Here is a 14,128-nt window from a genome sequence, read left to right as displayed (position 1 = left end):
CCTAAAGTGCTATTTGAGTTTCTAATTTATTACTTAAGTTTTTTTTTTATCAAAATGGAATTTGACGTAACGGGTTTGGTTGGTTGCCCGAAAAACTATTGGATTCGATCCGATGCGTAAGTTGTAAGGTGTCCATGACTCCTTGGGTTCTTAATTCATTATCTTCCTTTTAACTTTTATTCTATCATATTTTTTCTTTCTTTTCTTCCACTAATCAGAGTTTCCTTTCACTTATCAATGTTTGTATGGTATCACAAAACATATATCTTTGAATTAGATGAAAGCACATGCAATATGAAAGCACATGCAATACGATGGTCATGATGTTTGCGACAACGGTATGGTGCGGGAGGCAATAGATTGTGGTGGTGGTGGCGCCACGAGTAATGTAGGTTATTGGTGTAAAAGGGTGTAGTATAGTTTGGGTATTCCAAGATCTAAAAGGTATTTTCGAATATTCGGTAATGAGTATGGTCATGGTTTAAGACAAATATTTTATTAAGGACAATTAAGTATTTCAGGATTTAAAAAGATAACCAAGACAAAAATCAGTCATGGGTGTCCTAAGTGAGTAGTTGGCTTAACACGTGTCAATCTAGCCTACATAGGGGTAATAGGTACCTAGATGGATCATAGTTGTCACAAATATAACAAATTACAAATTTAAAATATTTATTTGTTTCGAAAAGAAGTACTTTCATTATGTTTTGATTGAGCATCTCATTATTTTAGCTATCAAAATAATTGTTTACTTTTCATAAACATACAGTTATTTATTTTTCATAAACATACAGTTATTTCTGAATTATAACTTATTATACTCGTAAGTCATTTTTACTTGATTGACCGAATCAAACTCCACTATCCTTTCTCCATTCTCAGCGCACTAAAATATTTTTACTTTTACATATGAGCTTGAATACCCTGAGTTTTTGGTGTTTTAGAAGACACTAGATTTTTATCCCACGGAAGACGCGGGTAAGTTTTAATAAATCGGTTTCTAATTAGTTTATTATTAGTTCATTAAGTTAATCAAAAGTGGGACCTAATATTTGATACATATACATATATAGGTAATGTAAAACAAATTTTGGAATGAAATAACATTAGATAACCTTTAAAGTGTGTTATAATATACATATATATATATATAATCAAATTTGTATTATATATAACATTTTTTATATTAATATTATAACTGTTTCCTTACAACTATACAAACCATCCATGTATACAGTTATATAGTCCAACAACTATCAAAATGAAATTTAAATAAAAGAGGCCTTGTACTTCAAAAATATTATAAGTGTAACAATAATAATACGACCTGTATTATTAACCTTATAAAATATTATCCATTGCTTGTTGATATCTTTTCATGTCCTGCAATCTGGTCCTGCAGGTGTTAACAAACATCTACAATTTAGCAGACACTTAGCTAACGAACTCACATCATGATAACTAAACATACTTTCTCATGTCTACTTTAGAGCGATCTTCACATCAGTGGGCTAAATGGCATGATTATATGTTAAAAAGATTGTCTGAATCATAATATCTACTTGGTTGTAGTACACCGGCTATACCCGAAAAAGACCAATGGTTTTGATAATAAATACTACAATGAAAAATGCAAATTCAAACACCCAGTAGTTCTGATAATAAATACTAAATGACATGAAAAAGGTTCAAGCTTTCGGCTTTTGAGTTTTGACTCTGCAACTTAAAATAGGCGATTTCATGCACATACCTTATCTTTGCATTTTTAATCTATCTCTAGTAACTTCCTTAAGTTTGAGCTGTTCACAATACATTCTTTTGGCTATCATCTTTGGAAGAAATAAATAACTAATAGCACCAATAAATAACTAATAGCACCTGTTGAGAACTTGGGTTGCTTTCCCTGCTCTCATTTAAGATTTGGCTATTGCCTTCAATGGACCAGGTTCCGGTGAAACTCATATTATTGACCTTTTATAGAAACTATCCATCGCTTGGTGCTGTCTTTCTTCGATAAGCAACCCGGTCCTTCACGTGTTGTTAAAATTCCATCTACATTTTTGCACATATAACAAAAGTTAGCTCATGAGCATTGTCATGATACGAAAGTTCCAATTTAATTTACAAAAATGACAGCTAAATATAATGTCATATTCACTCATGTTTTGAAGATATAGCAGATCCATTAGTTTCATTAATAAAGAAACACCACTTTGATGTATAAAATCTATATCTATCTCGACTTTGATGTATAAAATCTATATCTATCTCGACTTGGGTCATAAACAGTCAAGGCACCAGTCCATCTACGTGTTAAAGTCCGAGTCTACAACTTATTCTCTAATAACGAATAAATTAGCTTATGCATTTTAACCAAAATTTTTTAGTCATTTTGAACAGTTACCCAACTCATCCTTTCTACCACTCCAGTTAAAATGAAACATGTTTAGCCACAAATTTTGACACAAATCCAACAGCTCCAGGCCTATTACGGTTTGCTTTGTATAATATTATCGATTGTAGTCTTGTACCAGCAATACCACCAAACCTGAAAGCTCCACCTTGTATCCCACCAACAGTGGCTCGCAGAATAACAGCCTGCAAGAGCCATTACTACAAAACTTTCAACCACTATGATTAAGTTAGCTGCCACTCCTAACAGTCAAGGCACCAGTCCACCTACGAGTTAAAGTCCGAGTCTACGACTTATTGTCTAATAACGAATAAATTAGCTTATGCATTTTAACCAAAATTTTTGAGTCATTTTGAACAGTTACCCAACCCATCCTTTCTACCACTCTAGTTAAAATGAAACAAAATACCTTTTTCAATGCAACAATTTTCCCTCTCATGTCTTAAGTATTCACATTCTCGGGCTGCTAGTATTCACAAGGCTAAGCAAAATACCCAATGGAAGCTGCTAGTTTTCGGATTGGGATACATGTCTTTGCAACAATTTTCCCTCTCATTGTGTCCTTAGCCTTGTACACATTACTCTACGTACCTTGTCCAATCTATCAAAAAAGCAAACACATAAAACACTTATCATTAACAATGGAACATGATTAAAAAATGAAACATTGCTCGTTAATCATTACTACTTGCCTTGTGGAGTTTCTCAACAGTATTAACCCTGCGGAATCCACTCGTTAATAGTTTATATGCAAAATCAATAAAGATTTTGATGGAAAAAATTTAGTCACTATGCGAGTTACCATTTTTTGACACCATTTCAATGACCAATACAACCCATGCCACCTGCCGTAGTATTCATACCTTCCACATATCATAATTCTCCAAACATATACACTGCCTTCTAATACCAAGCTCACCATGTCACCATCTACTAAGAAATATCCAAGACCCATTCAAAAAAAAAAAACATAAAGTATCCACCCTAAAATCTGCATATTTTTTTACCCAAACCAAATACTGCCAGCATTGACCAACATAAAAACTTACCAACCTAATTTATCCTTTTTTTATAGTTCCTTTTCAATCTCCAGGCTTCATGAAAAGTACAAACCGGAATTACTTACCACACACCCATCATATTCATTTGGGGTTTGACCTTGCATACAATATCAACTCCTTGGCGTCTGACTTTGCATACGATATCAAGCTCCAGCTTATATCCCACCAACAGTGACTCGCAAATAATAGCCTGCAAGAGCCATAGGTGCTTAACTTAGATGACCCGGCTCACAAGCCAAAGGCAATATGAGCTTGAATCTAAATGGCATAAGCCATTAACTTAGGTTTACCAACAACTTAAGTTCACATTTCACAAACTTTTCATATTTGAAAATTGATACATATATACAATAACTACCTATATTTGACATACAACTTGTTCGAGTTAAACCCAACCAAAAGTGTTTCGACCCGATATCTAACCCACTGGACCTGTCCATTTTGACACCTCCAAAAGTAATAATCGAGGTAATCATAATCAACAAAAACCATCAGCAACCATTTAACTTTCATTCAAGTAATCTAGTGATACCTCTATGTCAAAGAAACTCTTGGCACGTTTCTTTCATTCACCTGCAGTAAAAAGAAACAAAATAGCATGTGACCTAGCACCTGCAACCCACTAAAAGAATGGCAAATCATCCTTATCTTACACCACCACTGCCAACTGCAACCTCAGCAGCTACAGTTGTTGGACTTTTAAAAATAAATAAATATATTATTTAAAAACAGATAAATAGCCTTTACAGTAGTGCTACATACATGAATAAATCATAAGTATATTGGAATTTTCTTTCAAACATTTTATCAAACATCTATTGTACAATAATTAACATCTAAAAAAAAAAGAGTTACCATTAAATTCCTTTTTGGTGTTGTTGTCTTTCTTCAATCCAAACAAACATACCATTCAACCTTCCATCTTATACATGTAAAAGATCCACATAAAATCCCCATCTATACATACAATTCGAAAGATAAGAAAACTATAGAGACTGATCAAAATGTAATTGTCATACAAGCACTTTATCTGTATCTATTTCTACAGTTGTATATGTAAATAATATATATACATATACCTTGATAATAGGCTTTTCAATGGATGAAGAACATCAAGATGATGATATATATTTCCTTGTCCGACCTAAATTTTTTTGTTCATCTCCAGAAGCCATCAGCAATAAACACCGAAATCATCATCATCATATCCATTAATCCATGATAGTTTAATCTCATATAAATGGAAATTTGTAGATTGGATTTTAGAGAGAGAATTATGAAAAACTCTAGATCTGATGATTATAAAACTTTTTTAGTCTTTCTCTCTCCTTTTTCCCTCTACTCATCTTTCCTCCCATCAGTTTATGGACAACTATCACATATCCTGCATAAAAAAATTATGAAAAAAAACCCGAAAGAGATGGGACTACACCTGCATAAACGTTCTTTTCCAGCATTCACTTTAATAGTCTTTCCATAGCTTCTAACTCCACAACAACCATGTTTTGTTACTTTAATGCTTCTTATCAAAATAACATTAACAAAAAAACTCAAGACAAGTCAAAATCAATAAAAACCCACATAACTTTATAAACCCAAAAGTAAAATCTTGTTTTCTTTCTACCAGAAACAAGATCAAGATCGAAGGTAAGAACATTATATACATACGAAATGTGTGTTATATATACATATGAAATGTGTGTTATTTTTGAGAGAGAGAGAGAAAAGTCCTTGTATAAACTGAAATAAAAAATCTGACAACTATATTTTCTTTTAAACTTTCTCACTCCAGTCTCCCTCCACTCAATTTCATTCCACTTTCAAAATTTAAAAAACCCGTCCATTTTTACACCTTCTAACACACACTCTTAGACTTCAAAAAGACACCAAAATCATCACACCCCTGCCTTATTCTCCCTCCCAAAAATACGCCCCCACACAAACTAAAAACACCACAAACTACCTACAACTTGACATCATAAATCCTATGTGGAAGAGGTCTTTGGTTGACACGTCAAACTTCTGATGTCACTCGACTTTTCTCCTTTAGTATGAAAGGGGGGATTGTATACCAATTCCCTTACCGTTCCATTATGAATTTGAAAGATTGTTAATTGTGGGTCACAACGAAAGAAAAGTAGTCTTCGTGGGACTACCCAATCCAGTAAAAACCACGGCCACGACGAAAAAACCGGTTTTTTTAAAACATTGAATTGAATGAAATACTATATGAATGTAAAATGTAAAGTGACTGAAAGTTAAAAACAAAAGGAGTTAATTACACTTGGTCATTCGGGTTTGCCTAACACTTTAGGTTTTATCCCTAACTTCAAAAATTATGTTTTTGATACATGTCTTTGGAACTCTTAACGGACATTAAAAATAACACCTCACCAAAGCATGCTCAGAAAATATAAAATCAAATCGTATGATACAATTTGAAAGAATACACGGTTACTTTTCTATGAAAAATAATCAAATCATACAGTAAAAAAACATCTCTAAGAAACAGCCATGTTCGTTACAATCCCTACCCCAATGGCACAGATTAATCACTCTTCTTCTTTCTCCCAGGCTTCTTCTTCTGTTTACCCTTAGTATCTTCTCTGAAATCGGATATTAACAAAACCAACCATCAGTCGTCGAGCGTATCCATGTAGAGAAACCAAATTTTGTTTTGGGTGTAAATGTTGCTATTTTGTGAATTGCCTTATACAGGTTTACCGTATACACACACACATGTAGTAGTTAATTTGATGCCAAATTACAGAACACATCTAAATATAGGTTCATTTAATGTCCCATTTCCATGATGATAACAGCAGTGAGAAAACATAAAACAGGTCTTATAAAACACATATGAAATGCTCTGAACTTACTTGGTTCGATGCGGATTTTCCAAGTCAAGTACAGCATCCTTTACCGCATAATATGCTATTTTCTTCACCTGTAATATAGCAGGCAGCATAAACTAATCGCAATACTAAAAATTAATTAAACTCGTTACTGTGATGCAGATTGCCTCATGCATTGTTTATATAAAAAGCAAGAAACTGGACCAGAAAAGGTTGGTGCAAATGTAGTTTCCAGTTTGACCAAATTATATATGCCATACGGATTTGATGTTTCTTGTATTTACGAATATTACTTTATAAGTAATGGTGGAATTTAAAATATATTGTTGTTAGATGAATCTACTATACTAATCTTTCACTATGTATTGAAGATTGTTTACCTCCAACTTATCTTCTTTTGCCCTATGATTTTGGGGCAAAACACGGAAATCATCTGTTAACTGGATGCATTCACCAACATTTTCAGGAGAAACAAAGTCCAATGCGACTTTTATGCATGACTGCAGCAATACAAAGTCAGCAGAAGATATATGTCAGTTCAGTCAAACTATAGCAACCAACACAACAATCCTCAATTGATACCAAGTTTTTGTAAATAAAATCGACTTATGATAATCTCAAAAAATCATTAAATGACTAAAAATAAGCGCAAGTTCTACCCTTTGCTAAATAATAACAGTGCACAAGTATATATTATATAAATGCCAAAAAAGGAAAACACCATCACACACAGACTTTCATATGATTACAAGTTAGGTTTAGAGTTCTTTTAAAGACTAGAGCGAAAAAAAAAGTTCAGAATGAACTAAAGCCTTATAATAGCAATAGCGCAGTCTGGTGGCAACATTGGATAATAGCAGCAAGAGGTCTGAACCAAGCTCACGCTTAACAAGGCTTGAGTACTAGAGGCTGTGCTAGAAACCAACAGGATAGATTGGCAAACCTTATGATGCAAGCTAACATATGCCCATAACTAAATGAGCACAAACTTATTGGTTATAGGAAGTTAACCCTATGACCAACTAGAAACTAATCAAGCCAGAACTAAATAACTCAAAACCATCCAAGTGAAATTAAAGACAATAGTTAACATGGCATCAATTAGCAAGTAGGTAGCTTAAAGAAATGCAAATTATCCCCAAAAACATGAAGCATTGATCCTAAATAACTTCAAACGTAATTAATAAGGGGTATGAAAACTAGAAGTCACATACCTTCAAATTTCTAACTTGATGGGGGCAACCAGCAGGTATAAAAACAGCATCTCCAAGCTTTTGAACAAAAGTCCAAGGTTCAATTCCTAATGAGATCCATAAAAATGAGCAGAATCAGAACATCAAATCTATAGAATCTCATATACATCTTGAAATAATACTAACCAAACTCTTCTTTCAACCTCCTTTTATGCTCCAAGGTTAGGTAAAATGTTTGGTCATGAATCGGATGGATAACCTGAATAAAAAAACAAAAAACAAAACATTGAGGGATCTACAAAACCAACATTTAGTGTATTGCAATGCTTAAAATACAAAAATTTCTCGTGAAGGATTATAAATCACCCTTAAAGTAAATTCTATGTTTTTCGGGTTTCCTTCACTAGTCAGTTCGGAAAATCCAGTTTCCATATATAATATGATATAAGCATGGAAGATTAACTTGAACTCAGTTTTGCAAGTAGCCGATTTTTTAATAACTATCGCTTCAAGTATGAAGAATATAGTGTTTGAAGCGTGATGTCATAATAGCAATAATTGGGAAAAGTACATGTTTCTTGTCCTGAAAAGATAAGACGGTTTTCCATATTGTGTAACGCCCAACTTAGATTGCTAGAGCATTACACTAAAAATAATTGTACACTAAGATTAAATCTTTCTCCTTCAGCACATATCTTTTGTTTACTGTCTAAACTATGAGATACATCATATCATAACCTTCTTCACTAAAAGCAGTAGCTATGCAATAAAAACAACAACAACAACAACAACAACAACAACAACAACAACAACAACAATAATAATAATAATAATAATAATAATAACTATAATAAATAATAATAATAAAATAATAATAAAGCACGCTTCAAAGAATATCAACTTGGAAAAAAGAAAATACAATGGTGAAAGCTAAGTCAGCAGAAGCTTAACGTCCAAAAAGATAACTTAAACCAGCAAGGCGTACCTGCTGCAGTGGACGACAGTAGGTGTGTCTAAACTCTCTGAAGTGTTTTTTGAGATATTCCTCTAGTATTGGAGTATCTTCCCTCCGAAAGATGTCCCACAAAGCACCGCCCTCCTCCAGATCAAATTTATCCACAGAAGTACCTATGTTACCATCATGTTCATCAGTATCGTTGATAACTTCTTTTTGCTCATTCTGGCAAACCTCTTCACAATGTGAGCGATCACATTTGTCAGTATCAGAAGAATTCTCAGGTTTCTCACACTTTCTTTTCTTACTGGTGGTATTCAGACTCTGAGTTGGAACTCGTTTACAAGAACTCCGTCTTTTCTCGTCAACATCTTGATTGTTGTCAATATTTCCTTCAACATCGATGTCATGCGAATTTCTTTCAACATCATATTCCTCTTGACTGTTACCAGGGATGCCTTCCTTCCTTGAGCAAAGTTGCTTGTCATCAACATCTTCTGTGATATCAATATCAAGTCCAAAAAGTTCCTTTTGATCCTGAACCTTGTGTCTCTGTTTCAACTCTTCTATTGTTTTAAGCATTTCTGAGTTATGCGGCACAGTTGCAGTATGAGTCAACACATTAACCTTCATTTCACAAGAAAATATATTATTAAGCATATATACTTTAAATATTTACTCACAATAAAAATCGTCATGAACTAAGTTCAGCATCCTAGAAAAAGGATACTATTTTTACATGCTAAAAGGTTATATTCAGATTTCTGTCAATTTTACAATAAAATTGAAAGATTTAATACTGTAAATACCTTAAGAACAAGGATTACAAAAAAAGAAACTAGAATAGCAATATAGCATACATACAATCGAATCATTTAGTTCATTTCACGTTACGTTCCCAATTTGCAGTTCCTTTTTCCATGGTGAATTTATCCGTAAACCAATTTTTTCCAATGGTCTGAAACACTAAACTCTGACCAAGAGAAAGGGCAAATAACTTATTTTCTGAGGGTTGCCTAAATGGCAATTTAAATTCTAATATGATGGTGGATAAAATCTGATATCTAGAATCTTGTTTCTCCGTAATACCATCGTGGGAAAGAAACTATCAGAATAACTAACATAAGAATACAAAAAACCATACCGCATCAGACATGTCACAATGGAGTTTGGTCACAGAGTCTCCACGCCCCAATTCTTGAGCAACACCGTAAGCAATATATGTTTTAGGACCCATGTCTGGCTTCAAAGACTTGGTGGGAAGCTTAACAGCGAGATTAAGGTAGCCATCACGAGGATGTGTATATTCTTTAAAAGGTAAGCAGGTGATAAACTCAACACCATGACGTGGCAGACGTTCTTCAAATAAAGTTGACGGGGGCCAATCTTTCAACTTTAGAAGCTGGGGCCACCCTTTTTCATCATATCGACCCTCCATGTAAGACATAAAAAACTGATGAACATTAATGTCAACCTGAATGCCATGTAGAAGTTAAATGTTATAAATCCCAAAAGAGTATTGACCAAAAAACACATATTTTAGTAAAAGGATGTGACAAATTAACTGGAGAACTTTTAAAAATGTGTGATAAGTAAAATAAAAGAAAAAATACAGACAATCAGAATCACAAAAAAAAAAACAAAAGATACTTAAGCGTATATGAACCTTTAACGGTTAAAGATCGCAATTATATAACAACAATAACAGAGCACCCTACTACCACTTTTTGCACAAAAAATTCTACCAAGCGAACTGTGATTAAAGAAGCCGTTTAACAAAGATACAAGATGTGTATATTCTAAAAATGGTAAAAACCAAATCAGATAGAGGTAATTTTTATTGATGTTACTAATATTGTCATCATCATCATCATGGTCCACCCTTCTCATGTCATCAAAGATTGCCTTAATCCCTTAATGGCATCCATGACAACAAGAATAATCACTTAGGCACCTACATGTGTACTACATAAGCATGCAACCAGCCTTTACATCTTTGTATATTTTTAACAAGTCGATAGACTTCAATGTTCAGATTGGAAAAATATACTTAAACAGTTGAGAAATTAAAGGAAAGAAACATGCTTTACGAACCTCGCACCAATTTAAACAGTTAAGTGCAGACACACCCAAGATCGAATTTTTCTTGAGAACTGAGATCTGGCGAAAAGCACGCCACATAACCATGGGCTCCCAACTCAACCCAAGAGTTGTTTCTAGAACATTACTGACTATAACAGGCTGACCTTTTGACCAATGCCACTGGAAATGCTTTAAATCTCCAGATTGAATATCCACAGCACGTGGACAGTACAAATAATTATCATTAGAATTTTCACGAGAAGCGGCTTTACATAACTGATTATCATCAGCATCACTTTCATTCAAAAACTGTGAACAGGTGCACCTTTCCTCAGGCATCTCTCGCATATCCTCCTCCAATTTGTGCTTCTTTAGCAGATCTTGTACATTCTCCAACAACGATGATACATGATCAACCTTTTCTATCTGCATCAACTCTAAAATTCCACGGCCACAGCCACCCATACTTTCTGGAGGACAAGGAATTCTACCATCTTCCCCCGACTTCCAGTCATGACTTTTCATTTGTGTTGGTGTTAAAACTGTTGTAACATCTTGTTTGCTATTGTCCTCCCCCCCATGCAAATATTTGTTACCCGGATCATTAAATTCAATAGGAACCTCATCCTTGTTTCCCTGAGGGTTGCCATCACGCAATTCCCGGCAACATTGAAGGCAAAGATCGTAATGACACAAAGGGCAGCTTCTATGCAAGTGAAAAATTGACGTTTTACAGCAGTCACTGCATACATCATGTGATAAACTTAAATAAATAAAAAATCATAATAAAAGGGAAGGGTCAAATATTTGTAGAATAATTCAATGGGCATACCAGTACATGCGCTCTTCCAGAGAACACCGTACCTCCTCCAATCGTAGCTCTGATAAAGTACATCCTGCCCAAGAATATAAATTTAGAGAAACCTACATACAGTAAGGGTGATTGCTAAGTATTCATGTAATTCACTATTATCATTAGACCAAGCGAATATAAGTGTGAGAAAATAAGAGTAAGAGATAACTTTTTCCACTACTTTGAAGTTTGTAGAGAATGAAAATTATAGTTGCATATAAATTATTATGAATACTCCTTCAAAGGAATTTTTGTGCACTTATGCCAATCAAGAGAAAAATATGACAGTCATATGATTCTTAAGTAGCCATGTAACTACTGCAATGTTAACATGAGTTCCAAGCAACAAAAACTATTCATGAAAACAAGGTACACTACAAACTTCTCAAATGGAGTAGAAGGTCAAAGATAAAGTATTAAAGTAATAGAGATATTATATTGAAATCATGGACATCAAGTGTTCAGTTTAAAAAGTTAAGCAGATGACATAACTCTCTTTGGTCTTTGCAGATTTGAAGTCACAATGATGAACTCATAAACTTAAGAGTAATGATAGATCTTCCTAATTGATCAACATGATAATCCACCTAAATATAACATCAAGCCACGGGGAAAAAATCAAGGGAGGCGATGGAGAAAAATAATAAATGGATTACACATGTCAAATTTTATGGTATTATAAGGATTATTAGGCTCAAATTTTAGGAGGATTAATCATTTTCCTTCTTAGTAAAATGACCACTGACAGATACCTTGAATTTTAGACTCTATCAGTTTCTCCTGTATATGCTCCTTGTTGAGACGCTCCAGGAATGGTAGGAGGACATGCAGTATATAAATAGAATACTGAACTTTCTGATCAACACTCGGTTGAAAATCAATCTTCTGTTTGACCTAAAACCACCAGCAAATTCAGAATTGCAATTCGCTTACGGGTAATCATAAGACAGTAAAGTGTTACATAGCAAAAGATTAGCTGCAGGAACGAACATTAGGGCGCACATCACGCAAACAACTTTTACAGTTGCAGTTATCAAGGCACACGGGACAACATTCAGTAAACATCTCCTCCGTCATGTTAGGGTACCTACAAAACATTAAACAGAGAATAAGATGGAGATGCTCTTAAAGCACACTAAATTCCAAAAGATTGGTAAACAAGCCGTCAGAGGGCAATATAATCTGAAGGCCATATAGATAGTTCCGAGCACATATAATGTAATGAGAAAATGACACTGCATCTAAATGGAAAGTAATACATGTGTGACTATGTATATAAGACTATTCTTCTACCTTATTAATTAAAACATCGGCTGTGGCATTTTTATGCAAATTGGTCAATAAAATTCATGCATAGCTCCCTTCCATATGAAGTGTTTAAGTTTTTGGACAATATGCAAGATAGCGTATACCAGAACCAAATATAAAACCTAGTGAAGTAATGGACCAAAGAGATAGGCTATCCTTATAAATGATGAGCTTAAAAGAACCAACGAAATTGTATGCATATGAATACGCATTGTGCAACTTTCAACATGTTTAAATCAGATTATTAACAGCATACAAAATCGACCAAATAACGCTGACAGTGTGTGTTAGTAACTCAAACCAGTCAAATTTTGTATAAAATGTGAAAATTTGACATATCTAGTTAACAGACTAATCAAATTTAACAATTACATTAAACTAAAGTTTGCAGATGAAGCATTTATACAATTGCTAAAACTAATAAAAATAAAGTTGCCACTTTTAATGATTCATTCATACCACGTTGTCATGCAAGGCACGCAGTAACGCTTTGTTCCACATTCCTGGCACAGAACAACTCGCCCCTTGTCATTCCTTTTACATTGATGGCAATTAGTATCTTTATTATACTGAGATTTTCTTATCTTGCCATTTCTACCAATCCTCTCTGGGTTATATTCATCATTTAGGATATTATTATAAATAAGACTATTATTCCTACTGGAATTTCTAACAGGTCTCTTATTATCAAAAGATGTACCCTCCCCATCTTTCCCCTCCGTAATAATGTTGGTTTTTTTCTTCCTCTTCTTCTTCCCATCTGTTTGTTGAGATTCAGTAGGCATAAAGTTATCATCTTTTTGGTTTGAAGTAGAGCAAGCCCTAATAATCTTGGAATCAATTTCAACATCTTTTGGGGTAACAGTATGATTGCCGTTGGTTATCTTCTCTTCCTCCATAAATACACATAAAGTTTCAAACTTTTCTATAGATACAGATATATAGACACAGAAAATGTATATATATGTGTATATATAAAAAGGGGGTGTTCTATGTATACAAAGGAAGAAGGAAAAGAAAACAATGGGTGTTTATTTGGGGCGGAATATATTAGGGTTTTGAAAACCGTGGGCAAATCACATATCAGATATACAGAAATTAAAAATAAAAATAAAAATATATAAATAAATAAATGCCCCTTTTTTTTTTTTATAAAGATTAGCTTTTTATTCATATTGGACCCCCAAATTAGAAAGGTAGATATACACAAACATACACTACTTGTATCACATCAAAATTGTACTATTCCTGTATACGTCACAAAAATATGGATGATCCCATAGGGGGAGAGGAGTGGCACGTGGGTTGCAGGCGGGATGCTTAGCCCGGTGAATGAACACTGCCGTCATCAACACAGGTTGGCAACGGTTTGAAGTTCAACGGGAAAAAAATCATGCGAAGGTTGAAG

The 14,128-nt window shown here is 33.9% G+C and overlaps 1 protein-coding gene and 1 long non-coding RNA gene across 2 annotated transcripts; both read right to left on the bottom strand.

Annotated features, from left to right (window-relative positions):
- Nucleotides 1–1,696: 1,696 nt before the first annotated feature.
- On the bottom strand, nt 1,697–3,634 carry LOC122598423. Its single transcript, XR_006323616.1, has 3 exons — nt 3,540–3,634; nt 2,823–3,014; nt 1,697–2,052 (listed from the first exon to the last, which is right to left on the bottom strand). It is a non-coding gene; the product is annotated as an uncharacterized LOC122598423 (long non-coding RNA).
- A 2,252-nt stretch (nt 3,635–5,886) lies between these two features.
- Nucleotides 5,887–13,763, bottom strand: LOC122598400 (lysine-specific demethylase JMJ25-like). The gene is made up of 12 exons (XM_043771002.1): nt 13,180–13,763; nt 12,403–12,499; nt 12,165–12,306; nt 11,392–11,455; nt 10,572–11,301; nt 9,622–9,951; nt 8,508–9,104; nt 7,709–7,781; nt 7,544–7,629; nt 6,710–6,829; nt 6,354–6,421; nt 5,887–6,080 (listed from the first exon to the last, which is right to left on the bottom strand). The coding sequence occupies exons 1-12, from the start codon at nt 13,617–13,619 to the stop codon at nt 6,023–6,025; spliced, it is 2,805 nt and encodes a 934-aa protein (XP_043626937.1). The 5' UTR covers nt 13,620–13,763; the 3' UTR covers nt 5,887–6,022.
- Nucleotides 13,764–14,128: the final 365 nt, after the last annotated feature.

This window comes from Erigeron canadensis, chromosome 1, assembly GCF_010389155.1.
Source record: "Erigeron canadensis isolate Cc75 chromosome 1, C_canadensis_v1, whole genome shotgun sequence".
NCBI classification, from domain to species: Eukaryota; Viridiplantae; Streptophyta; class Magnoliopsida; order Asterales; family Asteraceae; genus Erigeron; species Erigeron canadensis.
Note: the sequence above shows the minus strand (reverse complement) of the source record. Positions and strands in the feature narration are given on the sequence as shown.